Below are 24,381 nucleotides of genomic sequence, written 5' to 3' on the forward strand. Positions count from 1 at the left end.
CGACTCGCTCGTTATTACGGCCTATTTCGGTGTATATCACACAGCCCCCAACGTTCGACTCGTCCGGTTTTTAAGTGCTTAAAGACCAAGCCACGTCGCCAGTACTGGTGACCGGCCGGGCTTTTCGGATCTCCCACCCAGTGACGCGCAGCCACAAGCACGTTCAGCCCCGCTACGGGAGCCGGGCGGGCTGCGCTCACACCGGTGTACACGGCGTCCCGCCCCGCGCGGCCGCCCGCACACCCGCAGCCCGACGCCACGCCGGGGAGGGCTCCCGGACGACAACGCCCCTGGGCCGGGCCGGGCCGCCAGGGCGGCGAGGAGGGATGGAGGGAAGGCGGGAGGGATGGCGTGAGGACAGCGGGCCCCGCCCGCAGGCCACGGTTGCCAGGGCCCGGTTGCTAGGAGGCAGAAGCCAGCGCCGTTGCACCGCGGATCGGGCTCCGTGTGCGCTAGGCTGGGGGCGGGCGCGGAGCCTAGCCTTATTGGGCAGCGCCGCGCGGGGTTGTGGGAGAAGGGGCTGTCCTCGCTGCCTCCTCCTTCTGCCGGCCCCCTTCCCCTCCCCCCGCCCGTCCTCCGGCCAAGATGTCTGACATGGAGGATGATTTCATGTGCGATGATGAAGAGGACTACGACCTGGTAGGGCGCGGGGAGGTGCGGGGGGCCAGCGGCGCAGCGCGACGCGGCGGCCTGGCGGGCGCGGTGCCGCCGGGGCCGGTGGCAGGGCCGGTGCTGGCGGGTCACGCCCGCCCTCCCGCCTGCCTGCCGCCGCCGCCGCAGCCCCGGTGGCTGCTACCCCGTGAGGGAGCGCTGACAGAATGAGTTTCCCTCCCGGGGAGGAGGGGTGGTGGCAGCGGGCAGTGGCTGAGAGGGGCGGAGGCCGGTTTCGGAGCAGGCCCCGCCGGGCGCCCCGCCACCTCTCCGCGGAGAAACAGGCCAACTTCGGCCCCGGGCAGTTAGCTAGGCCCGGGCTGGCCCCGCGAGCCGGGGCCCCCGCTGCTTTGCCACACGGTCGGGGTGAGGGGCGGGCCGTGGCGTGCTGCCTCCCTCCCGCCTCGGGCCGAGGTGTCGGGCACGAAGTAAAGTCCTAAAGTTGTCTGCCCTCCTCCCCACCCGCCACTGCGGAGGGCCTGGAGGGTCGGCGCCACTCGTGTGCTTCTGTGAGCGTCACACTGAAGAGAAAGTGAGGGGAAGGAGGAGGAACAGCCCCACAGCTGGCTTCTGATGCACCCTGCCAGGGATGTACTCGTTTTTAACTTTTTAATATTCTAGTGTTACTAAGCTTCCCCCCCCTTTTTTTTTTTGTTTTCAATTGCAGGGTTTGGGGTTTTTCCTGTTATGTCTAATCACATTTTGACATCAGGTTTTGTCCTAAGGTTTTACAGTTAAAAAAATGCTGCTTGCAGTTAGCAACAGGCCAACATATCAGGGGAAAATTAGTAATATAATGGGATTGTTTTGATGTAACTAATCTTTTAAATTATGAAAACAATTTTTTTTTACAATGAGTACAACCACCTTGGGGCAGGTTAGTAAACCAAGAAGTTGTGCTATTTGAAACAAAATATATTTTCTGTGCTGTGTGATTAGTTGTAATTTTATTGCCATTGTCTTATATTGGAGCTTGAGGTTTGGTTGGTTGGTTTTTTGCTCTTCTGAACTTCACATAGGTTTTTAGAACAGAGATATTTTTTAAAAAAAGCAGTGTATGGTAGAGGCTTAGGAGTCTGTTTTTCATTAATTTCAGTTAAACCTGTATTTACAGTACTGCAATTTCACTTCAAAATCCCACTTCTGGAAGACTTGCTTTCTAAGAAATTAGATAATCACTGCTACTTATGAATTCACTTAAAAGACTTGTCTGATTCTATTTCAAGTAGTTACTACACAGATTTTGTTATGAGCTGCTCGGAATGGCTGGATGACACTGGGTATCAAATAAAACCATCAGGTTTTGATTTAGAGTTTTTTAAATTCACGTAAGAGTGCCTGTTTGACATGCGTTGTTATCTTAACCTTATGAGCTCCTTGTGTCAGTATTACAAGAACTGTTAGTTTTCCACTTAAGTCCATTAATGAATCCACAAACTTAGAAACAAGCTTTCTGAAGGAAATACACTGAGACTATTAAAAATCTTGTTGATCCAGTAAGTTTCAAAAGTAATTTCCATTTTGTTAACACTGAAGTCTATGTACTGATTTAAAATAAATGTTTATTTTTCCGTGTGATACAAAGTCAGCACAACAGAATTGATGTTGGATATCCATAACATGAGAACTGGACAGGTAGAGAAACCATTGGAATTACATTTTTCAATCTTTAAATGCAGCTGTTGACACATGAATTTGACTAAGAGTGCAGCTCTAAGCTCATGATGTATTATGTCAGTTTTCACCAAGAATAATTGCTGGTCTAACTTTTTTATTCTCCCCCTGTGTTTCTTTTTCCTAAAGTACTTTATTCCTCATTGGAAAAGGCCCACTGAAACTTCTTGCTTGTTGCAAATTTTAGCCCCTGGCTGTAGTTACTTTTCCTGTAATGTATTCATCATTGTTAATTACCACTAGCCCAGACCTTTCCAAAGTTTAAAAATACTGCTCATAATAATTAGGAGCATGTTAATTTTTTCTTTCAGTATGTAACTCCCATATAAAGTGTCAAATAATACTTGAGCTACACCTTTAAATAAAACAGATTTTTTAAAAATTTATTTTGGATGGATAACTGATGGGGGGGAAAAAAACCCAGAATTTAAAAATAAAAGTATTCCAGCTAGTCTGGTTTCAGCCTTCTTGGACTAAAAAACTGATTGGATGTTGTTTTCAGATGTACTTGAGACTGTAATTGCAATGTTCTGCAGAATTGTTTTGGAAAATATTTAAAGGCCCTGAAGACAGTGCCTGACTTCCTTTCATGTTGATACAAATCTAGTTAAATTAAGAGAAGACTATAAGGGGTTGCATGGTTCTCAAGTTCAGTGTAAAGGCTGCTGCAGAAGGGTTTGAAACAAAAAATGGGTAGAAGACAAAACACTTAGGTAAGTACAGAGTTAAAATTTAAAAAGTACATGTGAGCATTGGTGAATATTTTTTTTTAAAGAATAGGAGGAGAGGCAGTAACTACAGAAACAGTTAATGGAAGAAGAGGTAGCTACTTTGTCAAAATACAGCATGGTGAAACTAGATTCAGGTCTCCCAGGGTAGCTACTAACATAAAAATAGTAGTTAAAAGAAGAGTAAAAAAAAAAAGTTTTCATTTTGTCAGCTTTTATTAGAAGTGGTTATGGCTGTTCCTCTTTAAATGTGCTCTTGACCTGCTGGTTATGCAGAACCAGTCAGTTACATTTCCATAAATATGCAAATGTTTCACACTTGAACTAAAATGTGAACAGATAATTCTGAAGGCCCAGCTCTTTCCCAGCTCCATAATGGATTTTTGCACAATTAGAGAAATTACTATACTGTTAAACAACTGAAGACTACCCACTTCACAGATCATAGTTGACTGTTTCTGCTTAGTTTTTCATTGGGTTAAAAGTCAAGGGTTGCATGTGACTGACCTCGGGCACTCCTATAGAAGGTAACTTTATTTGATGGAGGTCTTGATATCAGGAAAAATTTTCATTCATATTTGCAGTTGGATGGACCTAGATTCACAATTTGCTAGTAATGTACAGTGACAGCCTTGATTATAACATGGATTATTCCACTTCATGCTTCAGTGAACAGAATAATGTTTACTGGTCATTATGAAAACCACTCAATTTTAATATGTAGTTTGGTGCTGTTAGGTGCCTTATATGGTTTCAGTTCAGGTTCTTTTTACTAGATTCAGCTTGAGGGTGGATGAGGAGGAAGAGGGAAGGACCATTGTAAATTTCATTTTTGTTTCCAGTCTCGGACAAAAAGCTATGTTTAGTATTGACTTTGAGACTAAATTCAGCCTTTCTCCAGAAATTGATTCTTCCAGGCACAATGACAACACGTTGATAGTTGTTATTATACATCTACTTGATTTTTTTGTTTTGTTTTGGCTTAAATAAATAAGGAATTTGTCTGTGGTGTTCTTAATGAGACATCTTATTGTGTTCTGAAATTCAACTTTAAAATTAATCTGGGGGAAGGATAGACAAATCTGTTTGCTGTGCAACTTGGTTTTTTATGTTATAGAGTCATATTATCTCAGTGACTTCAGTATAAGAGCTGTATACATTTCCAGTGAAAAACCAGCAGTTTGCACTCTGGTGAGATGGCTACAGGTTCATGAGGATTGGCATGGCTCAAATATGGGGAGCATACCTTCAGATTACTGAGGATTTTCCTGTTCAGGATGTGTTGATGTTAGGAAATAGGCAGTCTTTTTATTTCAAGCTATCAGGGCGATTTCAAGCTTAGTAAACGTGAATTGGTTTGCTCTTTCTTTCCAACAGGAAGAAATATATTCCTCTTCAGAAAGAATTTGTATGTGTTCCCAAACATGATAAGCAATCTCATCAGTAGACGGGGAAATCTTCCTGCCTTATACTGATGCATTTTTAATAGACACAGTTGAAATTTCATGCAGGTATTGCCATCTCTTCCCACCTCTTTATGTTTCGGTATTGAGATAATTAAAAAAAAAAAACCCTGTATATTGCAAACAAGAAAGTGATAATGCTGCAAAACCAAGCATTTAGAACTAGGGAAATACCAAATCAAGCAGATCCACTAAACCCTCTTCTGTTTTCTTTGTTATGTTTAATTACATTCGGATGTAATTTAAAAAAAAAAATCAGTGATCTTCACAGAGGACATGGGATATATGTTCTCTGACTTAATTACTGTTTCATATTTTATAGAGATTTAGTGCATGTTCTGATATTTTGTTTTATGCATTCACTTCAGACTCATCTTTAAACACAGAAATAATATATTTGGGGCTTATTTTGCTCATTACCATAATGTCTCTAGGAGGAAGTATTGAGGCCAAAAGCAAAAGAATAATTAGTCAGTAAATTCTTTCCCTCTGAACATTGAACAGTTGGGTGTTGTTTTGTTTTGGTTTTTTTTGAGAGAGAGTGTTATTTAGCACTCTGTTCAGAACAGAGCTCCCCAGGACCTGATATGCAGTTGGGTGTTAAACAGAAGTAAATTAGATCTAAGTTTTTCTAAAAACTGGACTTCAGAAAAGGATGTCCATAAGTATAGGAGAACTGTGATAGAGGTAGAAAGAGAAGGCACTTCTCGATACTCTTTACGTGTCATAATACCAGTTTTTTCTTTTTGCAATCTTCTGTCTCATTTCTGTGCATCTTCCAACAGCTGCTTAAAAAAAGAATAAACCTAAGGTAGAGAGCACTGTCTTTCCATGGAACTGTACTGACCCCATTGCAAATCGCTGGCTTCACAGACTTCTTATGCCTGGTGTCAGCCCTGGTGTGAGCCAGCAGGCACTAGATGACTTGCAGAGTTAGTGACTAAGGAGCAGAAGAGCAGGAGACCTGGAATGTCAAGAAGAAAACCACAACTCCCAATGCACGGCTGAGTGGTTGCAGACTTCTTACACAAATCACTCTTGTTTTTACTCTCGTGGTTTGTCTCTGTTCTTTCCCCCCTTACTCTTTTGCATTCCAGTCTGATTGTTTTCTTTATATTCATGTGCCTGGATGCGAGTGGCAAATGCGCATAGAAACTGTTATTGGATTTTTGTCCCAGTGCTTGGGGCCAGTGGTCCAGGAAGAGCAAATGCAAAGAAAGTTGTGCTTCACACCCAGGATGGTGTTTGGTCAGTCACATTTGTGGCCAGTGCATATGAGCTATGTGAAAATAGTGCACGTTCATTGTAGATGAAATGTTCAAGAAATGTAGCTAGCAAGCTAATATATTAATATATTGAGGAGGGTTTTTTGTGGTTTTTTTTTTTCAATTGGCCTCATTTGGACATTTTTGTGTTGTTTTTTAAAAACCAAACAAACTGCCCCCCCAACCCAATCCACATCATGAGTGCTCTTGCAAAATACCAGGTCCTCGCTCAAAATCCTAGAGTTAGCAGACCTCTTAAATGCTGTGGTTATGAAATAAAGCTAGCTGCAGTAAAATCAAATTTGTACCAGGCTTATTCTGAGAAACAATTGTACTTCATAAAAAAAAAAAAGAATGGTTTGAGTCAGCCCAATGGTTGAAATTTGGTAAAATTTCCAGCAATTGAAAATTGACAGTCATAAGTATTGTTAGCAATGTCATTGAAGGATAAATTTCTACAAAAATAGAGCTCTTTGTATTGTGTCTTTTGTCTGGAAAGTTACCTTCTATATGGCTACTTTCTCTTTGTTTTTGAGAAAGGTTTGCAAAGTTGGAGTTTGGTTCCTACACAGCTTGTGAATGATACACAGAGAAGCAAAGTATAGGTTACTGCTCCACTTTCGGTGTAGAGGTTAGGGAAGTGCTTTAGGCAAGAGAGGAGACAAGAAAATTAGTAATAAATAGTGGTAGTTCTCACACAATATTTATATATTTGGTTTTGTACATGTATAACTTACCAGGTTGATGTGCTGCTCTAATCTGCTAGAATACCACAAATCTCCTGTTAAATGTCACTGATACAGTGTTACGGTCTCCAAGTTCATGTACCTTATTCTGTCTGTGAGGAGAGGTGCCATGCTTCAAGAGTCCTAAATAATAATCTCTTGAGACCACATTGACTAAGGATCCTGCTACGGTTTTCTGAAACCACAGCTGGTTTTCTTATCCTCCCTGGTCACCTGCTCCTCTGCCATAGTGCGCCAGCCTCAGGATTGCACCGGTGTAAGCATTGGTGGGCCCATTCTCTCAACCCAAGCAGAATCAGCCATCATCAAGGACTAATACAGCATAATATGTTGAACTGCTGCAGTGAAGGGGGAAGGGGATGCTAGGACCAGAAATGAACGGAGAGGGTTGGGGAGTGCTGGATGCTCTTAACCTGCCTTTGCTGCTGGAGACACTGCAAATGGATATGTGCCCCAAAAAGGACGATTTAAGCTGACTGGGGTGAATTGTCTTCTATGTGTTTTCATTTTAGAAGCTGAAGCTTAATGTTTTAAAGCTGTTTACTAGATGAAATTAATTTTGTGAAAACATAATATGTAATGTAATAAAGACCTGTAAATTAAATTGGTTCCTTGGTACTAATTTAACTTTTATTAAAATTATTTGAAAGACCTATGTTCCAGGCAGAGTAAGTTACATGAGAGGTTTTATCTCCATTACAGTTGAGCTAGTGAGGTAATTTTTCTTCCCCCAAAAAGTGATGTGATGGGATCGGATTGTTTATAACTGACTACATTTAGAACAAGCAGATTTTCAATGGTTTAATGTCTTAACTTCTTTTTAAACTATGTTTTTTTTTTTAAAGCTGTATCAGGGCTTTCTAATTGAATGAGTAATAAAAAAATCCCACTTAGTTTTTTATTCCTCTCAGGAAGGGAGAACGAACTAAGTGGGCTTCAAAGAACAGTTCTGCATGCTCAGAGTTCTGTTGTTTTCATTGGTACTGATAGTGTTGATGTTGATTTTAAAAAATACCACAAAGATCTTAATAAAAAAACATTCTTAGGCCTGTTTGGTTTTTTTTTTGTTTTGTTTTAAACGTCAGCTGGAACTAAAGTATATCACACAGGTGCTTTTATATCTCAAAGTTATAATTAAGGGTGTTCTTCACTATGCAGGATATTAGGTGTAGATGGTATAGTAGAGATTTCTAGAGTTATGTAGAAACCTTTCCTATAAACCAGATATTCTACCTAATTTTCGTGCACTTTTATTTTGGTACTGTATTGTTTGATGAAACAAACTCTACCTGAAAGGGTTGAGTTGGGAAAGTTGTTCAGGCAGGAAGCAGGGATGTTAAAAATGGCAGTAAGAAAAGGTTAGGTGTTTGTATCTGAATTTATTGTTAAAAGAACTTTTCTGTTTTCAGTACTGGGAAGGAAATGCATCTCTTTTTTTAGTTTGAACTTGAGGATATAGCTTCACATTTTTCCTTACCTCCTCTTTCTATTTTGCTTTTTGGCAAAAGTTGAGTGTTCTCATATTGGTATCATACTGCACAGCCATTAAGTCTAAATCAAGTCTTTGAAAGTAAGCACCTTATATTACATTTTCCAGAAGTAGGAAAGCCCTATCTCCCTTAGACTTTGAGTCCATATAACATCCTAAATTTGATGTGAGGCAAATAGGCATAAAATGAAGGAACAATATAGCTGTGAGAACATAAAACACTAACTTTGATGCATTTCAAAGAATTTCCATTAGAAAAAAAATTATCTCTAGACCTAACACTCTTTATTATGTATTAATGTTATTGTGAAAATAGCTTTATGGGATATATAAGTAGCATTGAGAAAAACTATCTGAAAAAAGGCTTCCTGCATGAGTCAACATCCGGAATCACTGCCAGAGCTAAGATGAACATTCAGACGTTTCTGGCTTCAGGCTAGCAGAGCACATTGCTTCCTAAAATGAATTAATTTCTTTTGCTTTCCTTTTACCTTTACAAACAGCAACTTCTGCCAAAAATATTCCCTGTTGTTCAAGTTTAGTATAAACAAAACATCAGCTATTACATGTATATTAAATGCTGTGGTTTAAGTTTTGGCAGCCTGTGTCTTCATAAGGTGGTTGATACACTTACGGCTGTTGACATCATGTGCATGTTCTTGTAGCTGTTCCATCAATATTGGCTCAATAAGGTAGAGAATTTATGAAAATAAGCTAACCCAAATGAAAGTCTGCCCAATGAAATAAGACACTTGCTTCCTGTTTTCTTTGCAGTTTTCAGTATTAAGTTTTATAGTTCTCTGGGAATTCAGAAAACAGGTTTCTGGAATTTACTAGCCTCTTAAGTCCATTGATTCTCACTAAATACTAATACTTCGTGTGAGTATAAATACGTACATACATACATGAGCAACTTGCCTACATGTAACAAATAGAAACATGAGCAGGTTGAAGGATCAATGTCTCGGGGACCATGTTGAATAAAATTTGGCCCAACTGTGAACTTCCATAATTAATTTTTCCATTAGAACTTCAGAAAAACTTTGAAAGATTTGCTTGCACTGTAGGGAAGAGAGAGCTAATTTAAAACTTCTCTTTTGCCTCATCTTTTTTTCATTCCTTCCCATGGTTTTGAAGGAGTCCATTAATATTGGCAATATATGAATGAACAAAAGAATGAATGTGTCTGCTGAAGTACAGTAAAAGAAGAAATTCCAACTTAAAGGGCACTTGACTATGAATTATTTATATTGTTTCAAGGGAAGGTTACTCTGCTGACAGCAACTTTGAGATTTAAACAGATTCTGTTAAACAGTTCATCTCCCCATAGCTAAGCACTCTATTGAGAGAAGTTGGCTTGAAAATGCAGAAGTGTGAAATATTTTTGACTCGTGTAAACCTCAAATGAAATTATTTGAGTTTTGTTAGTGTTTTATAAGTCAGACATGCAACATTGTCCTTCGGCAAAAGAAGATAAAATACTTAGGTTTTTTTAAATCGGAAAAAGCCTCAGTACTTCTTAAAATGAAGTAATAATTGGGAGAAGTAAATTATTCAATTTGTTTGGTGCTAGTGTACATGATGGGTAATTATTTGATTAAATTATTGTGCCTATGCCCCACCCTCTTTGGCAGTATCTTTAACATTTTCTCAATCATCTCCTGCTTCTCGGCACAGAAGCAGCTGGTGTTATTGTCGTTATTCTTTCTTTTAATTTCCTTTGACAAGTATGAATCGTTATGGCATAAAAGGCATATTAGAGAGAGATTCATGGAAGCATTTTATATCCCGCATTGCTGAATCATTACTTGTGTGGCAAGTCAGCGAGTCTTTTCTGTGGATTGCAAAGGTCATATAAGAGAGTGACTTTAAGACCACTAGCAGCCAGCATGTTCTCTCCCCCATACAGAAATGACATATGCTGTTAGGCGTCTGTCCTTAAACACCAAATTTGGCAGAATTTTAATAATATAGTCTGTACTTGTCATAAAGGCAAAGTTGGTAGAGCTATGAGTTCAATAGCCCAGAAAGAAATCTGTTGACAGGCAGGTGTTGGTGGATGGTGAGGCTGGCCCAGTCATGGGAGAGAGATGAAATCATTGTAAGAGTCCATACCTGTTACATCCTCTAAAACTGAAGATTTTCTGTTAATATACAAGCATTCCATGTCAGTTTGAGCAATATGTCTTACTGTATTTTACCCATTTTCAGAAGAATGTTAGAATATTAGATGTTCTGAACCTTTCTTTTTTTCTTTGATTTTTTTTCATTTTCTTTTTCCCTAAAATGTAGGAATATTCAGAGGACAGCAATTCTGAACCAAATGTGGATCTGGAAAATCAATACTACAATTCCAAAGCTTTGAAGGAAGATGATCCCAAAGCAGCATTAAGCAGTTTTCAGAAGGTTTTGTCTTTATATTCTATCTCTTTTTTATATTAATTCACATTTTAAAATTTTTGCTTACCATTTGAGTTTTTTCTGAAATTTTAAGAGCAATGTTTATATTCTAACTTACTGATATGATAAGTTTGTCATTGGACAACTTAGACTCCTGGCTGACTGCCTTTCAGGATTATTCCTAGGGAGCATAAATAGGACATGGAGTAGTCCTGCTTTATCGCAGAAATGACTTTTTAATCTTCAGGATTTATGAAGTTAATTAAACAGCCATAAGTGTGTTTTCGTGTGTCAACTACAGAAGCCAGATCAGTTGATTTTTTAAAATGAAATGGTGTTTTCCACAATGTCTTATGTATTATATTTGGGTTGCTATCTGATTCCAAAGCTTTAAAGGTATAAATTTTAAGTGGCGCAAAGTTTCTTTCCTCCATGACAGCTTTAAACTTTTTATGTTTGTGCACTGCCACCAAAAGCAGTATGTTAGATGTGACTTTCTAAAGAAAAAAAATAGATTTTTGCATCTCTTGGCTTATAGTGTGTAACAGTATTATATATATGGCTTTAAAAAAACTTTCTGAAATGTCTCCATACAGAACATTCCCTTAACTATGTAACATTAAATCCTAGAAGCCCCTCTGATATGTGAAGAAACTATAGTAATTCAGCAGTGTAAATTTTAGACTAATTTAGTCAAGGGGTGGGTTGAGTCAGTCTTGCAGGAAGTGTTACAACTTCTTTGTGTATGTGTATTTATGGAATGGCATTGAAGTTTAGTGTTTGGTGTTAGACAACAATGAAAAATATCTATAAATAACAGTTCACCCTCACTACATCAGGTAGGTTGTGAAAACTAATAAGATACATACCCCTCACTAACTCTCAATAGTATCACAGAGGAGTAAAATTGAAGAACAGGGCAGATTGAAACATTGCTTTGCAAGGAACAAAGTGCAGGGAAAAGGCATGTACGGGGTATGTACCTTTTAAACAAGATGCAAATCAATTCAAGTTTGAATAAAGCTTTAATAAATATTGTTTTAAAAATTTCTTCTATTTCAGGTTTTGGAGCTCGAAGGTGAAAAAGGAGAATGGGGATTCAAAGCTCTGAAACAGATGATTAAAATAAACTTTAAATTGGTAGGAATTACAGCTATCACTTGAGAGTAAAAGGCGTAAATATGTATTTGATCCAGAGATCTTAAGTTATTATTCTAATTTATGGCTATGACAGCTAAATCTGCTAGAACTTATAATTTGCGGTCTTTAATGGCTACTACAGACATGGCAGGGAAATTGTGTGGTGGTTGCAAGTCAGAGGCAAAATGGATGCAAAATAGCTGTTGTAGTCAGCTGATACTCTCTGAAAGTTTGAGGCTCAGTCCTTGCTCTCCTGAGGTATCATACCGTTGAAACTGGTACTGTTTTATATATATGTGTACTTCCCCAGAATAAATGAGTGAAAAATTCATACGCCACATATGCAACCATTCCAAATAGTTGCATAGCCAACTCTGTTTTCCTTGTTGAGATAAGTATTGTCAAAGTCTGTTCCATGCAGTGTTGCTGAAGTTATTCCTGATTCTGCTGCTTACGAATAAAGTGATGATATAAAAGTTCCTAACAGCAACCACTACTACATAGTCTTTCTGTTATGCTTTTTCTGTATGTGTATATGCAAGATATAACTCAGTTTTTAACCATTAAAACAAAAATGATAATGTAATTTTGTTTTTCTTTTAGACTAACTTTCCTGAAATGATGAACAGGTATAAACAGCTATTGACCTACATACGGAGTGCAGTTACAAGGAATTACTCTGAAAAATCCATCAATTCTATTCTTGATTATATTTCTACTTCCAAGCAGGTTAGATCATCAGTTCTTTCTTCTTCGTGTTTTTACTTTTTGCATTTTTAACTGTGGGCTTTTTTGTGTATGGTAGTGTTTTGGTTTTGGGGTTTTTTGATCTTAATAGAGAACATTTGCAGTATTAATTTGTTGTCATATGTTAAAATATATTTCCACATTTAATGGATTCTATCAACACGCGTAACTTTTCATAAATCTGTCGGGTTTTGGCTTTTTTTGTTGTTAGCATAGTAGCTACACATTGTAAGTGCCTTCTCAAATGTAATTTGTAATTAAATAATACTTTTTTTTTTTACTTTGTGGGGAGAGGTGAACCTTTGAAAAACTTCGCAATGAAATGTTGGTGTTACATACTGCCTGCCTTTGAGCGTACTGTGCAAGCTAGGTACACGTTCATAGATACGCAGCCCAGCTCCTTTTATTTTGTGTTGTTTTAGAAGCTTTACAGGGAGTAGAAAGCTCCCCTAACTGACTACCTGGAAGTAGCACCTGCATATGGAGGATCACTGGTCTTTAGTGATGACACTTCTGTCATTATCACAATCCTTTCTGTCCTGCCACTCATAGGAAGTGAAAGTTTAATAGTTGAATGATGGTGTACTCTTAAAGCCTAAAGGATTGTCTTAAACTGTACCTTGTTGGCAGAGGTCGGTGTGTTTGGTCTAAATGCAATTAGAGTCAGACCTGGAGGGACAGTCTGGAACTTTTAACACGATGTATAACCACAGATCTGTTACTCCCAGAAGAACAATGGCCATAAACAGTACTAATGCCTTCTCTGTCGAACCTTTGTTAAAGGTCACACTCAGCACTTTGATTTCCATTTTGGATGTTGTTTTTTTTTCTTTTATGCAAATAAATGGTTTGCTGTGCTCAAGAGCTTTCTTTCCTACGCCATTGACAGTCTAGAAATGAGAAAGCATCTTCTCCTTTGACCATTTCTCTCTCCTTGTAAATCATATTTTCTTTCTGATACGTAAATTATTTTTGTTTTTCTTCTTTTAAGTAGCAGCAATGCTGCCTGTTAGTGTCTTTTGTTACACAGCATAAGAATTTTGTTACTTGCTTATATAAGATGGGCTTGTATAAGGTGGCTTTCATTTTTCACTAGCATGATAGATGGTTGCAAATCTTAATGTGAATACTTCTAAATTATATCCATTTCATATAAGAAAAGCAAGTGTACTTAGTTTTGTTACTTTAGAAGGTCTATAGTATAAAAGCAGATATTCAGTAAGATACAGATAGCTTTCTTATTTTGAAGTTCAAGCATGCACTTTTAGTTTGTTCAGGTTGACTTTATTAACAGGTACAAATTTGCTGTTTACAATTATAGAATTCTGATTTTTTATGTCAGATGGATTTGCTTCAGGAATTCTATGAAACAACACTTGAAGCTCTGAAAGATGCTAAGAATGATAGATTGTGGTTTAAGACAAACACAAAGGTAAAATATATAACTTATTGTTTTTTGCTTTTGTTTGTAATACCTTCAGCTCACTCTTGTAAATAGCAATTGTGAAATCTTAATAGACCTTAGAACTTCAACTTTTCTTTCATTACAGCTTGGCAAATTATATTTAGAACGAGAAGAATATGGAAAGTTACAAAAGATTTTGCGTCAGCTGCATCAGTCATGCCAGGTACCTTTATATTCTAAATCACTGTAACTTAGTAAACAACACCGATTTTTTTTTTCTTTTCTTTTTTTTTTTTTTTACATCTGTTGTTGGCCTTTCATGCATGTTGCTGAGCTTTAGTACAGAGGGAAGAAATACTGTGCCTGCTTTAATTTGTTAGCTGTTTGATAATGCAAACAAAAAATGTTAAGTGTTTTATTCCTTGCTTAAAGATCATTTTTTAAAAAATTATTCACAACTGCTGATTAAGTTTCCTTTTAGTCAGGTGCAAGGATGAGAAGCACCTATGAATAATCCGTAATGCATAGACATTTACTTTAAAATATAGTGAAGATTCCAAGTGAGGTTTACTCAAAACTGGAAGTACAGTTGCTACTTTGCCGTTTGGAAGGGGAAAAAAAAAATTAGCCTTGCAAGCCTGCTCTGCTTGTTTGTGTCCCCTTTTCTTCCTCTGGCATGGAAAATGGGTTACAAATATCTAGGAGATGGTTCTGTTATAGGCATCAGAAGAGTCGTATGTATTATCTATATATTTATGTATGTGTGTCAGTCATTGCATTTATATACTGAGGGTGTGGTTTAAGGAAAGTGGAAAAGAATAAAGGGCAAAGTTCTGAAAGCTGTTATAAGGAAAACGTTTAATTAAACTAAAATACTGACTTTTTAAATAATGGGCTTCAAAACTTGGCCTATGATAAGTTATTTGAGTATTATGCTTTATGTTAATAGTTATATCAAAATTTTAAAGTTTTAGGAATATCCTTATTTCTGACAGGAAATTACTGACAGTATTTGGTAATCAGGTTTTTACTAGTATAAAACTGAAATCACTGTTCTCTTAAAATTTCACAGTATTTATTACTTAATCTATCCTAGACTGATGATGGGGAAGATGATCTAAAAAAGGGTACTCAACTATTGGAAATCTATGCTTTGGAAATTCAAATGTATACTGCACAGAAAAATAACAAAAAACTTAAAGCACTATATGAACAGTCATTGCACATCAAGTCAGCTATTCCTCATCCACTGATCATGGGAGTTATCAGAGGCAAGTTAATCTTGAGTTCTTCGTTTAACTTCTGTTGCATAGTTTAAGAAAATCTGATGATTGATGTTTTTTCCTGTTCCAACTATAAAGATGGGATCCTGTAGATTCAGAGGCAGACAAACTGTATGTGAATAAAGGACAACAAATGCAGTGGCTACAGTCTCCTCATTTAACATTTGCCTCCTGTAGGACTTCAGCTCTGCTGTTCTGGTGCCTGAGTACCAGATGGGCTGGTCGGAGGGGCAGGACAGTTGGCTACATATACTGTAGGAGAGAAGCACGAGAAGAACAAGAGGAAGACTTGAGCTGTTTCACACCGTGGCAGGCAACAAAGGATAAATTCAAAGGCATTTGCAAAGGATAAAAACAAAGGCTTAGTAGGACTGCTAGCGGAAGGGGCTGCTATTTCTGCAATCCCCTTTTGTAAGCTTGTACTTGATGTCTTATCTCACTAAAATTCATCAGGAACTGAAGGCCTCTAAGATGTGTTTGAAAATATAATTAATTATCCATAGTGATGAACTACAGTGGAAACATGCCGTATGTCTTGAAAAAAACTTTCTGCAGAACACTGTTGTGCCTTCCCTCTTCCCCTGGTGTAGGCACTTGCACAGACAATCAGGCAGCAATGGGTACTTCAGAAATAAAAGCAGATAGAGAGTATTTCTCAGTTTTACTGTGTGGTTTTGCTCAATGGATTGATAAAATTCCATAAATATAGGAAGACTGCCTTTGAAATGGTGATAAATTCCATTATAGTTTTTTACAGTATTTTAACGTAAGGTTAAATAATTATTGGCTGTGAGGATTAATGTTCTTTTAGATGTATGATGTGGGTTGGGTTTCGGTTTTTTGTTCTTTGGAATGGTTTTATTGACAATGCTGTATATGAAGGCCCTAATACTACACACACACCCCCCAGTGATTTCAGAGAATGAAAAGACTCCTGAAAATATTTCAGTAATCTATTTAGAAATAGCATGGAACTTCTGAGTACAATTATTGTAGTCAGCAACAAGCACGCAGTGTTCCTTTTCTCTTCATCTGTGTTTTCTTTTCAGAATGTGGAGGCAAAATGCACTTACGAGAAGGAGAGTTTGAAAAGGCACATACTGATTTTTTTGAAGCATTCAAGAATTATGATGAATCAGGGAGCCCCAGAAGAACTACTTGCTTAAAATACTTGGTCTTAGCAAACATGCTCATGAAATCTGGAATAAATCCATTTGACTCTCAGGAGGTATTTTTTTTCTTTTTCCTTTTTTCCCCCCTTTTCTGAATTGATAGATAAATTACCCAAAAGATTAAAATGGAGAAAAATACTTAAAATCTAAAAATGCATATTGTGCTTTCTGTTCTGTGTAGGCTAAACCATACAAAAATGATCCAGAGATTCTAGCAATGACGAATTTAGTAAGGTAAGAATTTAATTTTTCTGGAGAAGAGAACAAAAAAATTAACAAGATGTAGTGTCCAAACCAGAAGTGGAATATTTTTGGAGGTGGCTTTTCTCTGCACAGCTAACGGTTATGTCATAAAGATTGGGCAAATATTTGTAGACTGTTAGGTTTTCTTGAGAAACTCTTATTTACTATGACATACCAAAGTATTTACACTATACCAGGTAGGGGTACAGAAACATGCTGTTATCTTCTACTATGGTGAATTTCTTGTGCAGAAGCAAAAACCACATTTCTTCCCTTAAATAAAGTTGTCCCACCTTGTACTGCAACTGGTCTTTAGGGTTTGGCTGATTATATGTGAGAAACAGATGATTGACATCTCATCCCAAAGTCAATAGAATAACTGGATGCATGGATATGACATGGTAACTAAAGGAGTTTCATAATTTAGGAATACAAAAGTGAAATCTCAAGTGATCTCCCCTATCCTTCAAACATGAAAATCAAAAGAATGCTTCATTCCCTCTTAGAGGCAACTGTGACGTGAGAGCTTTTAGGGTATTAAGATCATCAGGCAAAATAACGAAGGCAGTTTCTGTATGCTGTGCTGTGAAGCTAACCTGTTTTATCCATCTATCGTTTCTTTGCTGTCTAGTAAAAAAACCTTAACAATGCATAGGAAAACTTTCCCACCTTTTTAATTACGTAAGAATGCGTGCTCACATATTGAAATACAGTTGATCTCATGTCGGAACAAACCTTGCTCTGATACTGCTATAGTGCTGCACCATTGTACGCATACAAATTGTTTCTGAAATTGAGAATGTCCAGCCATTATTGACGTAATAATGAATGAATGATTCGGAAGTTTATTAAGGGACTATTTCCAATAATTCTACTTTAGACATGTCTCTTCTACTTCAGTGTCGTAGTTCCATGTGAATTTGAGGCAGAAGGAACTCCAGATGGCCTTACCCAATCTGATTTTATTCATATTCCTAATTTATATCTTTTATCTTGACATTTGAGTGTAACTGCTTCTTTAAAATTAATCATGCAATTAAAGCAGTGTAGATAAGAAATATGCAGAAGATAAAATCAATTCCAAAGATTACAATTATGTGTTTAATTCTTCCTATACATTGGGAACTTGAATGTTTCATGCATGGTAAAAAGAGACTTCTGGAATAAAATATACTTAACTGAAATTCCTCTAAATTATGGTTTCATTTTATATAGTCCATTCCATTCATATAACTCCATTTATAAATTTAAGGTGTAACTTCAGGAGTTTAACTGGTCTTTTTCTTGCCCATTTTACTGGTAATGAAGGATGACCTTTTTTTTGACCAGTTTAAAAACAGTTTGAAAATGTACAGGGACTATGAAGGAAAGGATAAGTGTTTTAGAATGTTTGATGTTAGTATTAAACAGAAATTTAAAGCATATATTGAACACTATGCCTTTCAGGTTAAATATTGATGGTCTGTAGCTTAATATAACTAAATTACTGTGCAAGTTTGATTGGTTAGTAGATAATCCCTATTACAGCTGACTGTTCCTGTAAGAAAAGATGATCGATTTGAATTGTAAAATCATTATATTTCAAGAAAAAGGTCTTGCTTCAGTGGTTACAGCTCTTACCTTCAAATGATGCTGTGGTGCCACTACTGAAAAATAGGTGTCTGAGCGCAACTTCTTTTTGTAATCCTTTCTCAGATAAGAAGATTGACTAGTTAATCAATACATATACTAAAAGTAAACTAGAAATAAAAATCTAAAGAGTAGTATTATGCTAAAATTACTGATAGTTAATCCTGGAAGTCAGGATTTCTTCCATCTTCCAGTATTTTTAGAATTCAGCCTGACAGACATTCTAGAAACAGCAACAGCTATCTAGATGCTTTTTAGCTCTTATTTGTTCCATAAAGAATGGCTTTATGAAGCCAAAATTCAAGCAATGATACTTTTCAAAATTGGCTATTTTTAGGGTCTAGGCTTTCTTAAAGAAAAGCTTCTTTAAAGTATAAAAGTTTTGAAACCATAGAGTATACTTGCAGAACAACTAAATGTTCATACTAAACTTTTGTAAATGCTACTAAAACTGAAATAGGAGAAAGGTAATTTTTTGTTGCATCTCACCTTGAAACAATTTTTCCTTATCAAGGTTGTGAATATAATTATTTGCCACCAACACTTAATACAAGTTTTTTTAGACGATACAGAACAGAGTCTTATGAGTCTGTTTAACTTGTAAAAATAATAATTCAGTCTCTTGTCTTTTTCTGAAGTGCCTATCAGAATAACGACATCACTGAATTTGAGAAGATTCTGAAAACAAATCACAGCAACATCATGGACGATCCCTTCATAAGGGAGCACATTGAAGGTATTTTTACAGGCTGTCTTAATCCGTTTTTCCCCACTACTTGGCAATCTAGGTTGGGGGTTTTTTCCCTTTTTTTTTTTTTTCCCCCAAGGTTTATTTTTCCTCTCAGCAAAACAAGAGTTCTTTTGTAATTACTTGTGGACAATTCTCTGACTGTTTCCAAGTACTTTAGAAGTTGGTCAAGGCCAACATGCATCCAGGCATGTAGAATGACTGCAAAGAACTGCAGGAATGATGAAGAAAGTTGTAGCAAGACTGGATGGTCTAAGACAACATCTACGGTGGTGTTAGGCACTGAACATTTTTTTCCATTGGAAGGATTAAATGAGAGCAACGCTTACTTGTAAAGGTTGTTTGTGTCAGTCTCAACAGTTTGATGTTTGCTAGTTGATAAGGTTAATTTTCTACTTCATATTAAAGGCAAAATATGTACACAATGTAATGAAGGTTGCATTAATAAATGTGAAGTAATAAAATACGTTACAAGTTACATAATTCTAATGTGTATGTTGAAAACAATGTTTTGATTTGTAGTACCTATACTTAATAAAACAGGGAAACACACTAACATGTGCCCGTCCGTTCCATTAACATGGCAAAAAAATAAAGTTACCCCCTGCATTTGTCATATATCTGAGAATTTAAAAGTCTCTTCACTTGAATATAGTGTCCAGTTTTTCAGATAGCTACTGGTTACATCAAGACTAGGGCTTACTGTGGCATTGCAAGATAATTTACATGAAAGAAAGGAGTTAAATCCAGAGACCTGGTTTTCTTACATTTCTTGTTTGTAAAAGAGAACATGGCAAACAGCAGGGGAAACTAAATATAACCCCTCTACTGCTGTTGACTACTGGTAGGCTTCAAAGTCTTGTAGGGGAGACTCTAAGATTAGAGATGGATGGCTTAAGGAAGAAAGTATGACAGAACTGGAAAGGAAGAGGACAGTTGAATCAAAGGATTGAAGAGAATCTGAGTTTCACCTTTTAGATTATAATATTCGGCTAGTGATATCCGGGGGGAAAAAAGACATTCTCATCTTTTTCACTCTGTAGTGATACAGAATGTGTGTTTGTGGTTATAATATTTACATACCTTGCCTCATTGTTTTAATCTCCTTAGTTTTACTGAGATACATAATCTGGTCTTCAGTATTATTTTTTCATTGTATAAACAGTCCCTGTGCAACTCGCTAGGTAAAGATGGATCTCGCTCTCTTTCTGTTAATCTACAATTGTAATTTAGGCTTTCATTTTATCCAAATTTTCTTTAGTAATGTAAGAATTTCTAAAACAATGGCCGCACTGTCTTATCTAAGAAAAATTAGACACTTCATGTAAACCCTGTTTTATACTGCTTCTTCAGTTCCTCATCATAATTATACCATTAGGCCCTGATGTTTTACCTTAAAATGTGAATATTCCCCATGAAGTCAAATGCATGCAGGCTGAAGTTTCAGAGCCTTAGGAATACCTCTTTTCACTTTTGTACAAGGCAAGCATTTTAGTCATAAACTAGAGGGGAAGATGTTCCATGCAATAATCTGTATGATTTATCCAGTTAGTTTGAATAATTGAAATTTTTACCGGGGAATACCTTGTTCCATGTTTAAACAGTTTTCAACTCTATCTGTCCATTATATATTATATATATATATATTTATATGTGTATATATATATGTATATATATACTATATATTGCTTGGATCCCTCGAAAAAAAGGGTCCCTTTATTTTGCTGTGCTTCCCCACCTCACTGAATTATTACCTTAAAAGATCATGGTACTTAGGATGTCTTTCTCTATGGAGCTGTATTACATCTTTATTTCAGTACTGTTGTTTCTACAGTATTTATTTTTTCTTCTCTTACAGAGCTTTTGCGAAACATCAGAACACAAGTGCTTATAAAATTAATTAAGCCTTACACAAGAATACATATTCCTTTTATTTCTAAGGTATGTGTCAGTGGAGCCTTGCGTTTGCTTAAGTAAATGATTAATTGTGAATAAAAGCTCTTAAATAAATACAGTGCTTCCAGAAATAGAACATCTAAAATATAATCTAAACTGTAAAGTAGTACTACTGCACTTCTGGCAGCTTTGCAGTGCAAAAATGTAAATTTCAAGTGCTGTCCAAATGTTTTTTTAATAGTATGTACTACGATACACTTCTAAAATATTCAATTACCATATTCTACTTGGTGTAGAAAAGCACTTTTCTGAAGAGAAATAGAAAAGGTGACATTTGTATAATTCAAAATGTAATTATAAATTAAACTTTATGAACATAAAAAAGCAAATTTTAATTCCTTTTGTTCAAAAGGTATCTTCAAATGTCTGTGTTGTAAGAGTTACAGAACTGTGGTAATAGAACAAACCAACTATAATGCTAGAATCACTGATTTCATTCCCTAATCTGGAAAGAACAAAATCAAAACCCCATGACAGTAGATGACTCTTTCCATCTCCTGTGAGTCTGTGATTTCTCTTGCAAAAATTCACAGCATTCCAAAGATACCATGAAGTATTAGAGATGCCTGGTTTTTAATGCTTAAATTCTCTTTAGAACTCTGTATGCTCTTTTTGGTTCTTTTTTTCTCTTAAGCTAGCCTTAACACTTGCAGAACTTGCTTGAGCCAGAAGGTGCAATCAGCCCTCTAAATGGTTTTGGGTACAGACCCATTCTTTTTGGATAATTATTGTCTTATTTTATTTCCTGGGGGTTTTTGTGGGTTAGGTTTGTGTTGGTCTGGGGCTTTTAAAAATTTTTTTCCCAGTAAGTCAGCAAAGGACCTCATTTCTAGAGCTTCCAAAAATTTTGCTTTAGCCTTTTCAGCCGTTTCTGAGAGGTTACTGATCTCTTTATCGTTGGCCGTGTATGCTTTGGGTGGAGTTCTTTTGCTTGATAGATCGTTGGTGAATTTATACTTTTTAACAGTAAGGAACAGAAATGAAATGTAATTATGTATATGAAAATAAGGATTGGAAGGCTTTGATGTTGCAAATCAATACCAGCATAATGAGTTTTCTTCTCCTTTTAGGAGTTAAACATAGATGTAGCTGATGTGGAAAGCTTGCTTGTGCAGTGCATATTGGATAAGTATGTACTTTATTCTTGATTACTTATCTTTAATTATGTCAAAATAATCAAAGTACACAAGTGGTAACAAAACAGTGGTTCTGTACATTGTGACAATACTGGTTGATTCTAGAACCGAAAGGTAGTGATGCTAACTTTGTTTGGATTTGCTTGGCTTAAAAGCAAGAATGTATATTTGTAAGATGTGAGCCAAGAAAATTACAGTGTGACATGTTTTTACTTTAATTTTGAATTATATAAATTACTTGAATTAATATGAAATTATGAAAATTATTATTAGTAATTGCTGCATATACCCATGTATATTTTTTGAGTACATTTTCAAGTTGACCTATTAGTAGTCTGCTCTCCTTGACTGGAAAAACTTAACTACAATTTGTAAAATTTCATTTTTTGGAGGGTAACTTCTTGTATCTACTAGGAGAATATAATCCATACATGGGTTTCTATTTTAATTTCTTTCTACATAAATCTCCATATTTCATGATTCCTTGCCTTTCAAGAACTGTTCACCTCATATTGCTTCAGACTTTATATGTGGGTCATAGCTAGGGAGATAATATATGCATTGCCCAATGAATGACTTCATTTGATTTCTAGTCATTATGACAACTAAATAGGTAGTACTACCCAGGATAGAAGTGCTGAATTCTGAAACGGACTTTGTGTCTCTCTTGCATAAGATGATGTCTTACTTCACCTGTGATTTGCTGTTAGCTCATATTTCCATGTGCACTAGCAATTTATAGTTGTTTGTTTATTTACTTCTAGCACTATACATGGCCGAATTGATCAAGTCAACCAGCTCCTAGAACTGGATCATCAGAAGAGAGGTGGTGCACGGTATACTGCATTAGATAAATGGACCAACCAACTAAATTCTCTCAACCAGGCTGTAGTCAGCAAGCTGGCCTAACAGAAAAAAAGCTTTTACAAACGTACTTAAGGCAACAGTGCAGTGATGTAAACCTTAAAAGAACTGGGAATGGCAAAACTACTGTCGGTTGGTGTGCCCTGAAATTATTGGAGTTATGGCAGAAGTGCTTTTTTGATCAGCTGGTTTGTGTTTTGCTGCTGCATTTATCCCAAGAAAAAAACAGCTTTAATCTCCAGAAGAAAACCAAAATGCCACGGGATTTATGCTGTATTGACATCTTGCCCTAACATACAACATCCTAGTAATCTGTCAAAGGGCAATTAATGACCAGAGAGAAGATTTTTGTCATGATTTTAAATACACTGACACGTTACTGTTGGTTAAATTTAAACATGTTTTACCTGCAGAAATTCTCTCACAGAAATAACCTGCAATAACTTGAAATGCATACCCTTTTGAACACTTCCTTTTCTCATGTATAAATTGAAATGTTTGCTGCATTTTGCAAAATGTCAATTCTCCAAAAATGTGTCCGTATATTTCTGTACCTGCAGTGTAGTAAAGGTTTAGAAGAAACCCCATAATTATAGTGGCATACTGTCACTTAGGTTTCAAGCAGCAAAATAAACAGTGCAGTTCAGAAATTGTACAGTTTGTTTCTTGATGTGCTTTCATTATACTTGATCTTTACTTTTGTTATTTTTAAAAGAAAAGAGGTATTACTTCATCCTCACCTCACTTAGGAAGGACAATATGAAGATTTTAAGTCTAAGCCATGGTATGCGTGCTGTTGATTTTTCTTTTTTCCTTTTTTTTTCTCCCTTGACATAGTTAAACGCAAATACTAGAGTTTAAAAGCTGACATTTAGCGGTCTTGTGAACTGACTTTTCTTGCAAGATATTAAACTATTATCAGTCCTGTATAGTTGATGTTGGTGGGTATTTGGCATTTCTCAGAAATATGCTCGGGTTTTATTTTGGTACTTCAAGAATACGGGTTTGCCAAGCAGTACCCTGGGAATAGAAATGCAGACCCTGATTGTTACCCCTCTCTGCCTAATCTGGGGTCTTTTTGACCAAATTAGTGTATATAAAAAGACAGTATGTGTATAGAGTGGAGGCCAAGTACAGTGACCTCAGTAATAATGGAATCTCTTCTGTCCCAAATGTTTGATTGTGTTGTAGTCCCTTCAGAGCTGCTATTCAAGTCCTGAGGTCCTACCACATAGTTGGCACATGCCTTTCATGTCCTAAGATTTTGGGATCATCAGATCCATTTAAAATACACAGCTGCAGTGTTGACCACAGCAATTTTTCTTCCTGTAGCAGCTTGTCTGGAGTTGACAGAAACATTCTCTCGTAGGTCTCAGAAATGTAAAGGAAATCTTCTAAGGTCACTTCTTCCATAACTGCAAGTACTCCATTTTGAACCTGAGGGTATGATGTAATGGTGCACAAAGCAGTGCCACACACAGTCACTGCTAGAGTAGAAAATAAAATATGTATGTAGAACAACTAACACCACCCCAAAAATAATTAAAAAGCCTAATAAATGACACATGTCCATCACATACATGCAAGACAGTGTGGTAAACTCAGTGTTCTAGGGCAGGACTTCAATTGGTAGCAGTGTATA

The 24,381-nt window shown here is 36.8% G+C and overlaps 1 protein-coding gene across 2 annotated transcripts; it reads left to right on the top strand.

Annotated features, from left to right (window-relative positions):
- The first annotated feature begins 530 nt into the window (after nt 1-530).
- Nucleotides 531-23,668, top strand: COPS2 (COP9 signalosome subunit 2). Of its 2 annotated transcripts, none has more exons than XM_064456357.1 (13): nt 531-639; nt 10,309-10,422; nt 11,479-11,556; nt 12,160-12,285; nt 13,625-13,735; nt 13,854-13,931; nt 14,805-14,979; nt 16,041-16,219; nt 16,345-16,397; nt 18,674-18,771; nt 20,642-20,724; nt 21,810-21,868; nt 22,640-23,668. In XM_064456357.1, exons 1-13 carry the CDS (start codon nt 586-588, stop codon nt 22,782-22,784), a joined length of 1,353 nt encoding a protein of 450 aa, XP_064312427.1. In that variant the 5' UTR covers nt 531-585; the 3' UTR covers nt 22,785-23,668. The 2 variants fall into 2 exon arrangements, with proteins under 2 accessions (XP_064312427.1, XP_064312428.1); XM_064456358.1 differs by having other exon boundaries at nt 13,646-13,735.
- The last annotated feature ends 713 nt before the right edge of the window (nt 23,669-24,381 follow it).

Source organism: Phalacrocorax carbo, chromosome 7, assembly GCF_963921805.1.
Source record: "Phalacrocorax carbo chromosome 7, bPhaCar2.1, whole genome shotgun sequence".
Taxonomy (NCBI): domain Eukaryota; kingdom Metazoa; phylum Chordata; class Aves; order Suliformes; family Phalacrocoracidae; genus Phalacrocorax; species Phalacrocorax carbo.